Source organism: Pogoniulus pusillus, chromosome 22, assembly GCF_015220805.1.
Source record: "Pogoniulus pusillus isolate bPogPus1 chromosome 22, bPogPus1.pri, whole genome shotgun sequence".
Lineage (NCBI taxonomy): Eukaryota > Metazoa > Chordata > Aves > Piciformes > Lybiidae > Pogoniulus > Pogoniulus pusillus.
The window spans coordinates 15542879-15560581 of record NC_087285.1 but is presented as its reverse complement, the minus strand read 5'-3'; the positions used below and the strand labels follow the sequence as shown (position 1 = coordinate 15560581).

At 49.8% G+C, this 17703-nt stretch overlaps 2 protein-coding genes across 4 annotated transcripts; one reads left to right on the top strand and one right to left on the bottom strand.

The window, feature by feature from the left end:
- The first annotated feature begins 2 nt into the window (after positions 1-2).
- SIMC1 (SUMO interacting motifs containing 1) lies at positions 3-8605 on the top strand. 3 transcript variants are annotated; one of them, XM_064161922.1, is made up of 10 exons: positions 3-186; positions 2469-3173; positions 3415-3632; positions 4230-4299; positions 4710-4855; positions 5287-5460; positions 5902-6030; positions 6962-7118; positions 7187-7271; positions 8178-8605. In XM_064161922.1, the coding sequence occupies exons 1-10, from the start codon at positions 34-36 to the stop codon at positions 8396-8398; spliced, it is 2058 nt and encodes a 685-aa protein (XP_064017992.1). In that variant the 5' UTR covers positions 3-33; the 3' UTR covers positions 8399-8605. The 3 variants fall into 3 exon arrangements, with proteins under 3 accessions (XP_064017992.1, XP_064017990.1, XP_064017993.1); XM_064161920.1 differs by having other exon boundaries at positions 3412-3632; XM_064161923.1 differs by lacking the exons at positions 4230-4299; positions 4710-4855 and having other exon boundaries at positions 3412-3632.
- Positions 8606-10280: 1675 nt separating this feature from the next.
- Positions 10281-17685, bottom strand: KIAA1191 (KIAA1191 ortholog). The gene is made up of 7 exons (XM_064161925.1): positions 17510-17685; positions 17230-17420; positions 15766-15892; positions 14081-14205; positions 12961-13067; positions 12507-12643; positions 10281-12086 (listed from the first exon to the last, which is right to left on the bottom strand). The coding sequence occupies exons 1-7, from the start codon at positions 17535-17537 to the stop codon at positions 11878-11880; spliced, it is 924 nt and encodes a 307-aa protein (XP_064017995.1). The 5' UTR covers positions 17538-17685; the 3' UTR covers positions 10281-11877.
- Positions 17686-17703: the final 18 nt, after the last annotated feature.

The following is a 17703-nucleotide window of genomic DNA, read 5'->3' as shown; positions in this document are numbered from 1 at the left end:
CCGTGTGGGGCGGAGCCGGCGCTCGCCGCCAACATGTCCGACAGCGGCGCTCTCATGAACGCCTCAGACTCCGAGAGCAGGCACTCGCCACCATCCCCGCTCCGCCGTCGCTGCTGCTTCTGCTGCCGCCGCGATCACCACCGCCGCTGCCAGATGCCGGCACGGCGCCAGCTGCCACCCCCCGCGGTGAGTCGGCGGCCCCCGGGGCTAGGCGGAGAAACCTCCCCCCGGGAGCGGCACCACCTTACAAAACCGGCAGCTCCTCCGCCGCAGGCAGGGACGGGAGACGCTCGGGAGCAGAAAGCATCGGGGCCTGTAGCGTGCGTCCCCGGGGCGGCGGGCACAGAACCACAGCGGCGTGTTCCCGGGGAGCCCGCTGCCCGCCGTCACTGCCCTCACAGCACAGCCCTGGCCCTAGCCGCATCCCCCAGAGGCACCCCAGCCTGCCCCAGGAGGCCCTTGGGGCCTTTCGGACACCTGCCCGCAGCAGAGGCCTGCTCACCGAGTGTGTCCCACACCTCGCGGCCTCGCCCTCCCAGGAAAAGCTCGGCCACCAGCCACGAAATGGCTTGGTCCCCTCAGCTGCACCTCGAGGCAGGGCTCCAGCTGCCAGGTAGAGGCCCAACCTCAGGCGATGATGGGGTGGCAAAGGTAAGGGATATGGCAGCCAACCTATGGGCAGGGCAACAGCGGTCTGGTGCAGCAGCTGTTCAGGGAACAAGGCTGCTGCGAGGGCTTCATGCTGGCCGGGGGTGAATGTTCTGTTCAGCCACTGCACCAGGCACTGGCTCCAGTTCTGGTGCAGCTTTGAAACTGGGCAGTCAAGTGGAGAGGAATCATAGAATCAGCCAGGTTGGAAGAGACCTCCAAGATCACCCAGTCCAACCTATCCCCCAGCCCTATCCAATCAACCAGACCATGGCACTAAGTGCCTCATCCAGTCTTTTCTTGAACACCTCCAGGGATGGTGACTCCACCACCTCCCTGGGCAGCCCATTCCAATGCCAATCACTCTCTCTGTGAAGAACTTCTTCCTAACATCCAGCCTAGACCTCCCTTGGCACAACTTGAGACTGTGTCCCCTTGTTCTATTGCTGGTTGTCTGTGAGAAGAGACCAACCCCCACCTGGCTACAAACTCCCTTCAGGTAGTTGGAGGCAGCACTGAGGTCACTCCTGAGCCTCCTCTTCTCCAGGCTAAACAACCCCAGCTCCCTCAGCCTCTCCTCATAGGGTTTGTGCTCCAGGCCTTTCACCAGCCTTGCTGCCCTTCTCTAGACACGTTCCAGCACCTCTCTGGACACAGTGCTCAAGGTGTGGCCTGACCAGTGCTGAGTACAGGGGCAGAATAACCTCCCTCGTCCTACTGGCCACACTGTTCCTGATGCAGGCCAGGATGCCATTGGCTCTCTTGGCCACCTGTGCACACTGCTGGCTCATCTTCAGCCTACTATCCACCAGTACCCCCAGGTCCTTTTCTTCCTGGCTGCTCTCCAGCCACTCTGTCCCAAGCCTGTAGCACTGCTTGGGGTTGTTGTGGCCAAAGTGCAGAACCCTGCACTGGAACCAGGGCAGTCTCCAGCCTTCCTCAGCTCTACTGTCTTCTCCAGGCACACAGCACTTGCTGGGATCTGCCCTCTTCCCCCGTTCTGTGCAGCTCCTTAGAAAAGGCAGCAGGTGGAACTCAGGATAAAAATAAATTGTCCACAAAATGTATTGTGGATTTGAGACAGTGAGGGGCAGTTTTTCTAAGAGCAAACAGGCTCTGATCCCTCCCAGGCATGTGGAGATCCCAAGCAGTGCCATTTCCTGCTTGCCGGTGATGTGGACACAGCAGCCTTCCCCAGCTTCCTCCTGCTGTCCCTCTGACAGGCACCTCCTTGGAGCTCTGGGTGCTGCTCCACCCAGCAAGTCCTGGATAGGAGTCCCCAGATTCCCAGGGCTCCTGGAGTTCATGATGCCATGGATGTGAAAGTACCTCTGTTCCCTGATGCTCATGTCCAGCTCTTGAGGTTAAGCTGCAGGGTGGGCATCAATGTTTAGATCCTATGCTGCTCTTGCCAATGCTGGGCAGAGTACCCTGAGGACAAGAGCACCCACTGCATTCTACTTGCCCTCCCATGGCATCCCAGCAGGCATTCCCTCATTCCAAGAGGAAGCTGATCAGACAGGCCTGCTCTGGGCCTAAACAAGACGGGTTTGGAGCAGAGGACACTTGTTTGCTATAAGGATCCCTGATGGGAGTGGGCAAGAAGAGCCCAGGTCAGGCTCAGCTTTCTAGCCAGGACAGGCTGACACTAGAGCTTGGGGCTGCTACCTCACAAGCTGCCCTACCACCTTGGCCAGGCAGTGAGGTCTATGTGGCTTTTCTTCCTGGGCTTGTGCCAGTATGCCCCTTTTTCCTCTTAGGCTGGGGCAACACTTGTCTGATGCCATCATTGCTGAGTGCTGGTCCCTTTGTCCCCACAGGAGATCATTGATCTGACCTATGAGGACACAAGCACAGTGCCACAGAGCAGATTCACCATCATTGACCTGACAGAGGACACACACAGCCCTCCCTACACCACCAGCGTGGCTGACCAGGACCCCAGGCAGGCACCTCTTTCCCCAGCAGCACACATGTTCCATCCCCAGCTCTGCTCCACCCCAGCACAGGAAATGGAGACAGTGACGCGGCCATACCCTGCAACACCCAGGCACAGCACTCCTGCAGAACCTAGTGCCACTGTGGACAGGGCAGAGAGCTGCTCCCCTTCCACCTTCAGCTACCGTGGCTCCTGCAGCCCAGAGGAGAATTGCAGCACTACCACTTTTAACAGTGACTTGGGCTCTCTGGCTAGCAAGCAGCTGGACTCAGATATGCTGCCCTTATCCCCATCTAGTCTGGACAGCAGCAGCAGAGCCAGTGACTCAGAGGAAGATGCTCCCCACACATGCCAACAAAGTGAGCTCCCTCTGAAGCTAAGCCCTGCCTCGGCCATCCCTACAAAGGCCCAAGGGCCTTTGCTGGAAGCAGGTGACTTACACACACATGAAGTAATCCAGCAAGTGACGCCAACCAGGACTGAGGCTGACAACAAGGCCTGGCTCAACAAACTGCAGTATTTCAGGAGTAGCGGAGTCCAGCACCTCTTCCTGCAAGGTGTGGCACCCAACAGACAAACACATCAGGTAAAGAGAGTTTAGAGCAGCTGCTGCCAAGCCCAGCCAGAGCTTGCTCAGAGCAGCCCCAGCAGTAGAGGATGGAGTTGGGGGCATCCCCTGCTTTGCCTTCCCTTTTCAGGGAAGCTTTCCCAGGCAGCTGGGATCTGGTTATTGTGGTTCTCTTCATGATGGGCCCCACATCACAGGTGGGATCCTGGGTGTCAGAGGGAGGCAGCTTTCACTCATTGCTTTGTCTTGTATGCAGCAGAAGCCTGAGCTGATCCCCAGTGGGAAACTGAACATGGTGCGCACCACCATGGAGGAGAACTTCCTGGAGGGCACCTTGCATTTCCTGAATGACTTCGTCTCCTGCCAGCACTATCCCCCCAAAGAAATCGTCTCCCACCTGATCAGACGGATCCTGTTGAACCCTCGCCGAAAGGAGATGCTGAAAGACACCTACATGCTGCTAATGAAGATCCAAATGTATGTGTTCCCCTTGCCATGGTGCCTTAAGGCTGCCCAGGTGCTCCTGGGGGCCTGCCTGGCATAAAGGCTGTTGCCTGTGGTACTCCCTGCAGAACAGGGAGCGATTGCCCATATAACCTAGGATGATGCTCTCACCCTTCCCTCCTGTTACCAGCACAGGAAACAGCCCAAGCTGCCTGAGGGTGGATCAGGGACATCCTGTGGTGCCAGGGCGTCCTCTAGGACAGAGGAATGAGTTTGCCTTGCTCCTGAAGCACAGATCACATTATTCATGGACATGGCAGAAACACCTGCCCTGGACTGCAGTAGGAGAACACAGGCTGGAGCAGTTCCCCTACTGCCCTCAGGGTTCCTACAGAGAGGACCAGTATTTTGTGAGTCCTGTGACTCTCCATGGAGTACAGGCCCAGTCAGATGTTCCCAGAATATTACTGTGGTCAGGAGAGGAAAATGAGAGCAGAAGTGGAGAGGAGAAGGCAGGGCAGGCCCTTGAACAGCTGGGGCCAGGAAGGGCTGGGGAAGGACCAGGGGCTGCCATGCCTTCAGGCAGGCAGTTGGGCAGTTCAGTAGAAATGGCCAGTGCTGTCCTTGCAGGGTTCATCCAGCCAATGCTGCTACAGTGGGATGGGACTGGATGCTGCTGAAATACACCATGGAGGACCAGGTACTTGGCACCACTTGTCACATCGGGCAGAAATCATCCCATACACAGTGTCTGAGGACAAGCATTAGGCCTTGCATGGCCATGCTGTGCTGCAGAACACTTACCCATCATGTCCCAGCAGCTGCTGAGGGCAGCAGGAGCCATCTGGGTATCCCACATTTATCCACAGTATTCCCTAACCTGCTGCACAGCTGTAGGCAGGTTGTCTCCTCTGAAGAAGGCAAAGCGTAAGACACTGCTGCAATGATAGAACAGGTCTGGCAACAGCTTTAGGGCATTGCCTGAGCCAGGAAAGCCCCTCCTGGAACTACCACTCTGCTGCACACCAGCCCCTACCCAAGACAGCCAAATTCCCTGGTGTTCCTCACCCTATGGGTCACCATGCTTATGCCATCTCCATGTGCCCTCAGGAGAAGCCCCCTGGCCGGCTCCTCTTCCTGCAGTATGTGGTGCAGACCCTGGAGGATGACTTCCAGCACAACCTGAGGCTGCGCCTACTACACAAGTCAATTGCTAAGAAAGTGCTTTCATGTGACACATGCTTCAACAATGTCAAGTAAGGGACACCACCTCCTTCTCCCCTCTTCTCTAACCAGGTGCTGAGAAGCAGGGGCTCAGGAAACACCTGTCATGACTCCAGGTCAGGCTTTCAGACTTCCCAGGAAACAAGCCTGGGAGAGAGGGAAGTGTATAGTTTGGGCCCAAGTACAAAGAACAAGAGCAGGTTTACATAAGCAAACCACCAGAGCTGATGCAAGGTGCTTCCAGCCGTAGCCTTGTGGGCTTTTCCCAGAAATTAGCTCTGATCTGCATTGCCTAGGACAGGACTGAGAAGGAAGCAGTCTGGTGCTCAACAGAGATACCCCCTAATCTGTCCAAGAGGGTGGGATGTACTCTTCATCTTTGGGGTCTTTCCTAAAACTCCCAAGTAGATCTAGAGGTCAGGATGCAGGCTTGTCTCCACTAAAATTCCTGTTTCTTTCCTAGGGAGGTGGTTGAGTGGTTAGTTGCAGCAGTTACAGGAATTGGCTTCTCCCAGCCCCAAGAGCAGCCACAAGAAACTGCGTACTCTCCACCAGAAGCAAAGGCCAAACACAGTTCATCTGCACCACAGCAGACCACTGCCCATGCAGAGGTGTCTTCAGCTTTCTTCACCCAGAAGTAAGACCCAGAAGTCCTGACTCCCTGTTGGCATTATCATTAGACCCAAGTCAGAGAGAAGCCAGAGTTCCTCTTTGTCAGGTCAGGGAAGCCAGGCTATAACTTTTTGGTTCCTCTTTGGAGTACAACTAGATTTGGGGAGCAAAAGACTTCCTCATCTGGTAGAAAACTGGTTCAGGTCAGTAAATACCCTCCACTTGCACATGGCACAAGGCTGGAGCTCTTGGCCCACAGCTCAGGCTGGCTTGTGCTCAGGGGGTCTTGGCTGCTGTACTATCTGGGGATTAGCTCTGCTTCCAAGAGCATCAAAAGCCGTACTAAACCTAGCCTGCTATGTTCTCCTGTGTCCCACACTGCAAGGCACAATGCTGAACTAGGCACTGCTTTACTTGGCAAGCCAGGGAGCACTGTCTCCTCATGCTGACTGTCTCTCTAACCCAGGGTGATGCTCCTGCTCCAGCGGATGTTGTCCATTGCAGTAGAAGTGGATAAATCTCCCAACTGCAGCTCCTGTAAGATCGCAGATGTGATGTTCCCATTTATATTGAATATTCCTCTGAGGAGCCAAAGGTGAGACAGACACATGCAAGGCAACACCTGCCTGTGTGAGCAGTAAGTCTTATTCCTGCTACGCATGCATGTGTAGCGTGGAAGTACCACGAAGTACCACGGGGTCGGAGCAATAGACTCAGCAAACACGTGACTGTTGGGCTGACAGATCCCATGGAAAGAGAACATCACCAGCTGCTGTGTGAGAATAGTTGATTCTCTCAGCTGTTAAAGCTGCAGGACTTTAAAACTGTAAAGAGGGTCCGAAAAGCAGCAGCCTGCATCAGCATGGTCAACTGCTGGCAAACACATCTGATTCCCAGGGGCAGCTGATGCAGTTCTTGCAGCTCTGCCTTGACATGCTTTTGTTTGCTTCTCTTAAGGAAGTGCAGCATCTGAAGCCAAAGCACAAGGGTCTGACTGGCTCTAGTACAGATGCAAGACCATTTGACCTACAGATATTTCAAACCCATGTTTGTCATCTCCAGAAAACCTTTTCAGACCCTTTTTAGCAGAATCTTTCCAAGCACACACCAGGTCTAGTCAAGCCAAACTGACTAACCAAACTCACTCCTCCCAGGACAGACCTCAGAGATCAGGCTGGCTGCTGACCCCACTTTGCATTTGCTTGGCTCTGCTCCCTGCAAGTCAGCAGGAATGGGAAACTCCCACAAAGGCTACTGGGCAGGGTGAAGTGAAGCAGCTAAGCTTACTTCACAGACCATACTAGCCTTGAGTTACAACAGGTCAGACCTAAAGACAAACACATCTATGGCTGACTGCATAACAAAGGTCTCAACCACATTTAGTGGGTTTTCTGCCACTGGGCAGCCTTCACAGTTACCCTGTATCTGCACCAGATCAGCACCAGCAAGAGACCAGGAACACACTGAAGCAGTTGCCCTGGTCAGCCTATACTGTTTCCTCTAGAGTAAACCCTTTTGTCTTCCAGGGAAGCTTTTTTAAACACCATGGAAAGTCAACTCCTGCGCTGCAAACTGCTAGAGCAGCTGTTCCAACATAGTTGTGATCTTCCCACAACCTTGCCCCTGTCTCTGGCCAAGATCCTGTACTTCCTGAACCACTTCTCTGTGCTGCTGCCATACCAGGTATACAACCTCTCCTTTGCCTTTTCTCCTGAGAAAACCTTTTATAACAACTACATACTGTCTCATAGGATGAAACAGCAACATGGCAAAGATGGGACGAGATGCTGCAGTACTTGAATTTGCTGCTGATGAGTTACCAAAATGTAATACTGGGTAAGCAGCCTGTTCTGGCCTTAATAGACACAACCTCATTAAAAAGCTGCAGTAGAAGAGCCAAAGTACCCTTCCTCCCCTCTGCTCATCACTCTTGAACTCACAGTCACTGAGTGTTATAAAGATAATGTGCCTCCATCCATGCCAGTAGCTATTCCCAGCAGCCACAGCCAAGTAGTGATGTTGCATCAGAGCACTCAAGTTGCTTGGCCAAGTTTGGCCTCTAGTAATAGCCTACTTCACATAGGATCAATCCCAGCACTAGGAAATGGACAAAGAAGTGCTTTGTACCTACTGTTGCCTCAGCTGCACCCACAGTGGATGGAAGCATAGGATGGGGCTTAGGAGGAAGAGCAGAATTCAAAGTGATGGCAACACCAGGACACACACAGTGCTTAGCAGATTAGGTGTAACACCACCCACAGTAGTGATGGAAGGAGCAGCATTTCTGACCCCAGCAGAGCCTCAGAGTCACAAAACACTCCATAAAATGCTCAAAAGTCTCTTCCCAACTTCAGCGCAGGGTTAAGGTTTTCAGGCAGAAATGCAGAAGCATCCAGCATCACACACAGCTGCTCATTTTGCCTGAAGCCCTAGGAAGTCACTGTTGTTAAGCCCTTTGCAGCTGGACAGCTGATAGATCTGCCACTGTCATAGAAGAAAAGGATGCCACAAGCCCTGCCCCTTCACTGTTTCTTGGGCTCTCTCCCTGTGCAGTCAGAGCTCCAAGGAGGGGGTAGGTCCTTCTTCCACCAGGCTAGTCTTGCACAGAAGCACCAAGGATAACCATAAGACAACTACCACAGTTCCCACCTGCTCCTCACCATGGCATACTGCAGTCTACTCTGAACAAGGTCAGGCAGCCCCTTGTGACTTGCCTCTTCCCACCAGCATTTCCTCTTGCAGACCGCTTAGGGAGCTCACTCAATGACCGGATGGACTTGATCATCCAGAAGGTGAAGCCCAGGTTGCAGGCTGATGATGACATCAACCATCTGGAGGTTCAGCTGAAGACAGACAACTTCATCAGCCGAATGCAGCAGCTCCTGGGGCAGCCTTTGCCCCTGCAGATTACAGAGAAGCTGCACCTGCTCCAGGAATTGTTCCTCATTGTTGCTGCTATGTGAAGGAAACAACCACTACAGAGGGCACTAAGAGCTTGATTTCCTCTACAAAACCTAACCTCATGTTGCAGTCTCAGTTGTCATATGTTATGTTGGCTTATTTATACATTTCTTTGGAAAAACATCTGGTTTTCTTTCAAACCTGCCTCATCCTGCAGTTCTACCAAGCACTTTGTACACCACAAAATAAATTATTTTAGTATTTGCTAAGACTCTTCCATTGTGGTGCCAGCCCTACCCAAAGGAAGTACAGAGCTGTCAGCTGTACCTTGGGATAGCTAAGGGGACACATAACCTCTAATAATAGTTTGCACAGCAAGCAAAATGCCCTAACACCTGTTTGGTGTTTAGAAAGATGCCAGTATCTAAGGAAAAAGCAGGTGTAGGCTGCAGCGAGAGCACAGGGATCCCCAGGTCATGCTGGACAGTCCTCAGGAGAAGAACATTTTCATTCCAAACATGTGACTTTCCCCAAGGTGGTTAAGCATGTCAAGAGGGAGGACATAGCAAGCAGCTGAGAAGACCATATTGCCTTCCAGACTGCACTGAAGTGTCAGCAGTGCAGGGCAGCATCTGTGCTATCATGAACATTCAATTCCAAAGTACTGCCCTCAAATACCAGAGGTCAGAGCAATGAGGCAATTACTTAGAAGGCCTTCTCAGAAGCAACAGACATTAGGAGTAGGACAAAGTGTCCTGTCATTGCCTACAACTGCTTTATCTGCTCCTGTGGTAGGTAGCCCTTGGCAAAGCCCTAATGAGACCAAGACTTGGAACACCAAGCAACACAGCCATGGCCAAGAGCAGGTTAGTCCTGGTGTTAGTGCTTCACTCCGAAGACTGCTTGCTACACAGCAAGGCCTCACCCAGGAGCCTGACTTCAGTCAGCCCTGAGGAGTTTTGGAAGGGTCTGAGGCTCATAGATTTGCTCCTTATATTTTAAGAAGCCTCTTCCCAACTGCCAGAAGTAGAACAAACCATTCATCTGCACAACACCACCCCTCCATTCTAGGGATAAGCTACCCAGGGAGGCATGCAGAAGTTCTGTTTTGTGAGTAGTAACCAGCAGCATTGCCACAGCCCAAACTTCAAGTGCTTCCTGCTCTAGAAAGCTGCTCCCCCAACACAGTGAGCTCCTTCAGGTTTATTTTCCAGTCAGGTCCTTTAAACTGGACTTCAATCACCAGACAATATAAAAAGCTCCATTGTAGCAAGAGAACCACAGGTAGGGATGGTCATATCCCCACGACTGATGCTAGGATAGAGAAATTAGGATGAGAATCCCACCAAAAAGCCACACTTTCTACCCATCCTTTGCAAACAAAGCTATGAGATTAGCTTGTGTAACCAAGACCTGCACCAGCTGCCTACACCTGAGTACCTGCTTGTTTCAATATCTATTTCATCACTTCTAGTGATACCAACACTCTAGAGTACAGGGAATTCCAGTGCTCAGCTCAGACCTCCCTTGCCCCAGAGAACCATGTGCTCTATCAGCACTGCTTTGGCAGCTACAAATGCTACAGCACTCAAAGCAGAACTTTTCAGATGAAAATAAAGCCAAAATGGCCACACCACCACCAGCAGCCAGGCACCTAGCTCCCACACCTGTGCCACCTCCATAATGCAAGTGCAAACAATACACAAGCTGCAAGAGAAGCAGGCTCCATTTGAATAGCTCAAGAAAACAAGGATTTAATGTTCAGCTTCACCTACGTAAGTCCAAGACAAGGCAGGAACTAGCTTTAAACCTATCTTGTCAAAAGGGAGTGCTAGAGCCAACATTTTACCCTGATGTATGCGCTGCCAAAGCCTTATTAGGCAGAATCTCAACACCACATCTCTCCCACAGATGCTTCATCAGCACTAGCACACACCAAGGACCTCCATTCACAAGAGTTTTATTTTCTTGTAATAAACCAAACAAAAAAAATCACACACATGTTCAACATGAATGCAGACAAATAAATTAATGTCAAACAAGAGACTGACTGCCAAGGTGCAAACGAGTGGTGGCAGTGAAAACTGCTTGCTTGGGTGGGAGACTTTCAATACAACACATCATTGGCAGAGCTTGAGATGCAAAGCCACAAAGCATGCTTCTTCAGAGGGGACCGCAGCTTGTGAGATGAGCCAACCCTGCCTCACCCTCTGGAGGGGGAATGTTTGGTTTAAGGTAACAGAAACTCCAGACCTCACTGGCTACTATCTGTTAAGTAACCTCTGCATAATGTCCTGGCTACAGAGAAGCTTCCAGTACCAGAGGCAAGGCTGCTGCTGCCACCTCACCACTACACAAAGCCTGCTGATTGATGGCTGAGGGCGGTCTGCAACACAACTGTGAGATCAAAAGAGGAAACTCATTTGCCACAGGACAGGTGAAGATTACAGAGCAATGCTACCTATAGTGCTTAAGGGCTTATAAAATAGCCCAGAGTTTCTTGTACTTTTCCATTTCTCATGAAAGCAAGTGTTAGTTGTCCCAAAAAAGTGCTTCTGACTAGGCTAAAAATTACATATAGCTGTATCACAGCAGGGAGGCATATCCAGCCTTGATCTCATCCCTCCCCTAACCCTGAAAGATGTATTTAATGCCAATTAAAAAAAGACTCATTTGAGAAGTGTCCCTGGTGCCAAATACACTTCATACAAGGTGCTACCAAAAAAAAACACCCAAATTAAGCAGCATCCAGAGTGCCATAACATCAGGTCATCTGTTTTACAGAAGGCAGGACAGTGATGTTTTGAAGAAAAGAAAGGATTACTTGGTTCAAGCCACATCAGCTCTGGTCATTTCCACATTTTTTGGAGGAACATGGAGATTGGCAAGAGAAGCAATCTTTCCTCACTACTGCAGATGTCATCACACTGTGTTCCCTGCCTTTCTAGCAAGAGCATCTTAGAATCATCACTCTGCTCTTCCCTTAGAAAAGCTCCAAGGACAAGGAAGTACCAGGTGATGAACTACAAGGGCACAACAGACAGTGCCACATTTAAACCCAGAGCAACTTCCTTCTGGAAGTTACTGCTGCACTTTTCAGTCCTTGCTTGTTTTCATAACTTTCTGCTGGTGTTCTGTACATGCCAGTCAGAACCAAATCCTCCTGAGGGTATTTGAGCACCGAGCAGAACAGGACAATCAGACTACAGGTAGACAAGCCAGCCTGCTTGCACACCACATGCAGTCTTGCCCCACAAAATATGGTTTAAGGTTTTACTGTGGTGCAGTGTGCCAGGAAGCATGTCTAGTGCAGCCTAGCAGACTGAAGTGGGACAAGAGAGCAGACAAGGTGGTTTGCGCAGGTCTGGTGTTAGCACAGGAGTTATTCCAAGACTGGCTTTAGGAGGACAGTCACAACTGTTTCCTTTTCTGAGACGAAGAGCTGGAAGGGAGAATTTCCTAGTTTAGTGCAGCACAACAGGGTAAGGAAGCAGCACCTACAATACTCTGTAGCTCACTAAAGACACCAGAAGCATTCTTCCTAGAACCCTGTGGGAGTGAGCACATTGAGATCCCGAGGTTTGATATTATGGGAACGTGAAGATTGTTTCCTGCCTTCTGTGACTGGAATGTCCATTTTGGGTGGCTTGAATGTGACTGCATCCTCCGACATCCTAGTAGCCTGAGCACGCATCAGCTCCATCGGGGAAGGCTTCTGGGCACCTTTATAGGATTGGATGGTAAATCCTCCTGATAAGAAAAGAAATCACAGCAAGAGTGAGCCAGAAAAACTAGCCAAACTCTTCTCCCACTGCTTCCAGGATTAGACAGTCTCACTGCAGAAAGTCTACAGAAGACCCAGAAGTTTCATTCAGTCTAACGACTATCCCACATCAGTGGGTGGCACTTCCAGTCCTGGTTCCACCTGACAGCAGAGTAAAAAGCTGTTGTCTTTATGTCCTGTCCTTCCACTGCATCTCAGTGCAATTTACTTCTTTCATATCCTTAACATAAGTTTTGCCTATTCAGACATAGAAATCATATGATCACAAAGGTGGTCCTCAAAAGTATTAAGGCAAGAAGGATAAGGCTCCACAAACAATTACAGGTTTGGTGTCTTGACAGTTCTCCTCTAGCTCTTGCAGGTCAGAAGATTTTAAGAGGACATACCTGGATCTGTGGTGGATTTCTGGATTGCTCTAGGTCCAAAAAAGCTCCATCTTTCAGATGGCAAGTTGTCCCCTGGTTTTTCCATGGCAAAGTCTGGGCCAGTGATAGAAGCAGAGGATCCCTGACTAAACCAGCCCCTAGAGAAAAATCATTGATGTGTACGAGATGAGGCATGAGAATGAATACTTGCAGAGTTCCTGGCACAGTGAGGTCACTTCATGTAGTTAACAGGGACAATTTAAACAATCTTAACAGATTTTTTGCTGCCCAGGATGAATATATGTATGGTGAAGTTCCAAAAGCTTTCAACATCTGGATGTATCCAATGCAAATCCATAGCACACTCTGTTTTGCTACAGGCTGCTGAAGTGAATCCTACAAATAACTCTCAACCAGTCAAGGACAGACTAAGGGGAGAAATCCAAATAAGGCAGCAGTCTGCTAGGACAGTTACCTGTTTCTATGCTTGGGAGAGGAGTGGGGTGTGCTGCTTGGGGTGGACTGAGCAGAAGAAGTCTGTTTGTCATCTTTTGTCATGTCTCCATTCTGCATTTTTAGCTTCTGTTGAGACATGAGAACATGGAAGCAACAGATCTTAAATACAAGATATGAAACAAAGAGCAGTTCTGATATCAGGTGACAGTGGGTATTAAGTGCCATTTTACCTAAAGCTAAAGTCAGTATTGCAATTCTTGCATCTTTCCCTGTCAGATACAAGCATTCAGGAAATGTATGCTCAAGACATCCTCTAGGATACAGGAAGTAAAACAACAGCTACAGCTCACTCTGCAACTCAGAGCAACTGCAGAAATCCTCTGCACCGTACCAGAACTCATAGGCAGCCTGCAGATGCAGCAGAGCCAGGTTACACATCAGTCCAGCTACCTGGTAGCAAGTCTAAACATCAAAGTCAAGACTGGTCCTCCAGCACTGAGTGACAAAGCTCTCAGTCCTACAAGTTCTCTAATAAAGGCAAGACCAGACCTCATTCAGAAGATACACTGAGATGAACTGCATCTGAGGAGCACACCTGGCCAGCAGATAAACAGGAAGTGGGTGTATGTGAACCAAGCCATTCCAAGTCAGTACAAAATGAACTTAGAAGTCGCTTGAAGGGCAGTTACAGTTCAAACACCAACTACACAGGCACCCGCTCAGAACATTCCCTGTGGCTACCCAAGCTACACTAACACAGTTCAACACTGTCAGTGAAACTTTGACCTCACAGGGGTACACTGTGAGAGTTTGCTATTAAACTCCAGCTGCAAGATCACTGTAGTCAACCAAGCTCATCAAGAACATGTTAATTCAAGACCTCTGTTTTTATTTCCAGTAAGAGGCAAGCCCAGTTTCATCTGCTAACTTCCACATCAGACATGTATTGTTTACAAGTTCCCTTGGGACAATCAATTGCCAGAGCCAATTACAGGGCACCATTCAAAGACAGGGCAAGAAAACTAGGTTCCATCAGGATGTTTCCACTTGTGAAGATGACTTCTTTCAAAACTACAAAGGCTAACACTACTTTAATATGGAAGCTGGTAACATCTTTAACAATGGACTGAAAGCCTTACATGGACTGCCTCAGCCACACGGTGATACTTGGTCTCCTCAGTAGTGAGGCCTTTGTGAGGAGTGTAGCCAGCATCTCTCAGGCCTGCCTGCTGCTCAAAGCGCTGAATGCTCTCTTGAGTCTGCTCTGGAACGAACAAGAGCACATACTCACCAGGAATGCCATCACAAGCTGTCTCAGTAAAAAAGGCAATTTAAATAACTGAACACAAGACCTTCCCTTTCATCATTCACATCTACATGTTGTGAGGAGTTGATAGGGGTAGAAAGATGAAGCTCTGACACCCGAGTCATAGGGTCAAGGCAAACAAACAGCAAGTGATTTCTCCTAGACCAGATGTATTACAAATTAAACCCATCTTGCTTGCTGAATCCCTCCTAATTGCAACTCCCTAAATAGAAGAGATCTCAATAATCTGGACTTTAAATGACCCTCTAGATTCAAAAGGAGTTTCAGGCAACAAAATGCAAAAAAGGGTCTTCTGAAAAGCTGCCCACACTAGCTAATCTGACAATTACATCCCTGCAGAACAGGTGCTGAAGACTTCCTCCCCGTGATCCCAGATCAGGGGAAATAAGCTGTTTCAGCCAAATACAGAGCCACCACTGGTACCAACTTCAGTTCTCAAAAAAAGGCACTTTCTCCCCCCACTACCAGTATAAGATGTTCACTCCCTAATGACTTAAATCAGAAGGGAGCAGAGCACAAAGATTACTGGAAAAGCCCAATGTCTCTCAAATAAGTAACACCTCCCAATAATGTTGAAGTTATTAGCAGGGATAAAGCACTGCAGGAGAAACCTAGAGGATGTTTGCTTATTTCCAGTTTGTGACTAGGTGTTCTTCCTGAAAGGTAAAAGTTTGAGCTCCTAACTTCTTACCCTATGTTTAGGCTGGCACAGTTATAACTAGATTAGCATTTTATCATTAGACTAGAACAGGAGCTGCTTTCCAGAAGAAAGTCCATATTCTCAGATGTTACCTTCTGATGTGTAGGTTATTTCTGAGCCAAGACTGAAATAAGTGCAAATATATATCTAATCCAAAATGCTGGTCTGAAAAAATACCTAGACATCTTTGCAAGCACAGCTCAGAGGAAATGATGAAGCTCAGATCCCAGCTGCTAGAAGAGGCAGCAGGGACAGATTAACACATGAATAATTGCTCATTGCAAATGAGCATGTCTTCTCTGCAAACATAACTGACCCAATTTGATTTTAAAGCATCATGATTTATGAGGTATGTTGTTTGGTTTTTAAAGGGTTACTGTTAGCAAGACAGCTGTTCTGCTGTTAAGTAACAACTGCCAGCATGTGCCCTCTTCACACAGTATCTCAGCTCTCCACACCAGTTGGCTCTGGAGCTTTATCTGCCATTCAGAAAGAGCAAGTTAATAAGCAAACAGTGTAACAGCCGCCTCTGCACAGCAGCAACAGATGGTGTGTCCTATCAGCACGCAGTCAACCCAGCACTCCTCCCTCATCACCCAGCACCTGGAGACAGAGGCAGCAAGAATGGCCTACCCCCTAGTTTCTTGACATTTTTTCTAGAAGGATCCTCCAAAAAACTTCCTACAGCTCAAGAGCAGAGGTGGTCTGAACCCACAAGCTGTCCCAGCGCTCTGGTAGTTAGTTCCCTTCAGGCATTACTAAGGTGCCCGCACCCCACTACAGACGAGAGCTCTTACTTGTGATGAGAGAGTTCATGATGATATGAGTGGCCTTGGCCTTCACCACAGGTACCCTGTTCACACTCTCAGTGGATGATGAAGGAGTTATGACAGGTGCATTCATGTTAGCATCTCCTTCCTCCATCTGTGGGGAAGAATCAGGGTACAGTTAAAGATGAGAAAACATCTCAGCAGCTTGCCAAGACACATCTTTGACTACTCAAGTGAGACACAAGGCTGAACTGCTCCAGTAAGCTGACTGTATCCCATAGAAGAAACCCCTACAATGTTCACACTACAGCCCAGGAACATTTAGAGCTTGAAACATATGTTTTTTTTAGCAAAGAACATACTGGGCTCAGAGCCAACTAGTTGTTAGCTTAAGTACAAAAAGGTCATAGGACAAAAAAGGCATCTAATCCAATTCTCCTAATGGCAAACTGGACTTCAAGGTCAACTAGGCAAGAGCACCCTCCCACACAGAGCTCAACAGCTATTTACAGCATAGCAGTCACCCAGATTAGACACTGGTGTTTCCATACTCTTTCCCCCTTATCCTTTGCATCACTTTCTTGTACATCTACTGGTCATAGCCCCAGCACTTATCACAAGACCCCAGCAACAGAGGGCAAATGAATGCTTGAAAACAAGAAATGAAATCCCGTGAATCAAGGACTTCCTCCTCCTCGCACAAGAAATGCTGCTCTCTGACTTGTCAGTTTGCTTTTCATGCTAAAGCACAACTTCAAGTTAAGCACATTCCACAAGAATGATTTTAAACCCAAATTATGTTAAAAGCTGGAGCTTAAACTCAAATGCATGCAGAGTTAATTGCTTCCCTTAAAAAAACATTTGACTTCACTTCAACCATAGAAAGCAGTACCTAAATTTAAACCAGCTAGTCCTTAGCTGTTTTAAAGCATCCCATGGTCATTCTACAAGGAGTGTGGGTTGGAAGAGATCTTCAAAGACCATCCAGTCTCTCTACTTCATGCAGAGACATTTTGCACTGAATGAGATTGCCCAAAGCTTTATTTCACCCAATTTTAAACACTTCCAGGGATGTTGCATCCACAGCTGCTCAAGGCAACCTGCTTACACATTCATCTTAAGTCTACCCTTTTGCTCTGGTTTAATAACACCTGCTTACAGTTTTGTTTGGTTTTAGGATGGGGTTTTCTTGTCGATTTATTTCGGTTGGTTGGAGTTCTTTCACCGAAATAAAAAGTCTCCCATAGCGAGCATACTCCCAGAACAACCTGAGCTTAACACAGTTCTGCGTTCCCATAACAGGACCAGGCAACAAGGCTGACCCTTATCCCTGACATCTTCCGAGGGCTACCAGTACTCAGCAGGTCTCCGATGCAGCAGGCGGAGGGCAGCTTGCCCGGTGCCGTACATAAGCCAGGTAAGAGATCTGCCGAGCCAGGCTGCAGCAACACTCCTTGGCCAGGGCAGCCGCGGCAACCGGCCGGCCCGTACCTTCGAGAGCTCCTGGTACTTGCGCTCGGGGATGATCGGCTCCTTCCACAGGACGCTGGCGCAGAGGTCTGCAGGCGGCGGCGTCATGGGCGCCGTGTCCTCCAGGCCATCGTCGTAGCTGAAGGCCCGACGCGGCACACCGACGGGCAGCGACATCTTGCCCGGGCGGGCCCCACCGCCCTGCTCCAGCGCTGCGAACAGAGAGGGCAGCGCTCAGCACGGCCGCGGCCTAACCGGGCCGGTAAGCAGAAAGGCGGGAGCGAAAGGGGAGCAGGCTTACCAGGAGCATCTGGTTGCCGCGAGTTCATAGCGGCGGCACCCGAGCAGAAACTAGCGCGGCTGGGCGGGGGGCGGCGGGCCGGGGGCGCGCAGTCCGAACGCAGCCATGGCGAAGCCGCCACCGGCAGCAGCGGCGCAGGGGCGGCCCCGGGGGCGCTCCTTATCGGCGCGCGGGCCTCGCGAGAGCTGGCGGCA

Coding starts and splice junctions, on each gene's coding strand:
- SIMC1 (XM_064161920.1), top strand. CDS start 34: ATGTCCGACAGCGGCGCTCTCATGAACGCCTCAGACTCCGAGAGCAGG. Junction 187..2,468: donor GCCAGCTGCCACCCCCCGCG/GTGAGTCGGCGG, acceptor TTGTCCCCACAG/GAGATCATTGATCTGACCTA. Junction 5,461..5,901: donor TCAGCTTTCTTCACCCAGAA/GTAAGACCCAGA, acceptor TCTCTAACCCAG/GGTGATGCTCCTGCTCCAGC.
- KIAA1191 (XM_064161925.1), bottom strand. CDS start 17,537: ATGAACTCGCGGCAACCAGATGCTCCTG. Junction 17,421..17,509: donor GCGGCAACCAGATGCTCCTG/GTAAGCCTGCTC, acceptor CTCTGTTCGCAG/CGCTGGAGCAGGGCGGTGGG. Junction 12,644..12,960: donor TCTCCCAAGCATAGAAACAG/GTAACTGTCCTA, acceptor ATTTTTCTCTAG/GGGCTGGTTTAGTCAGGGAT.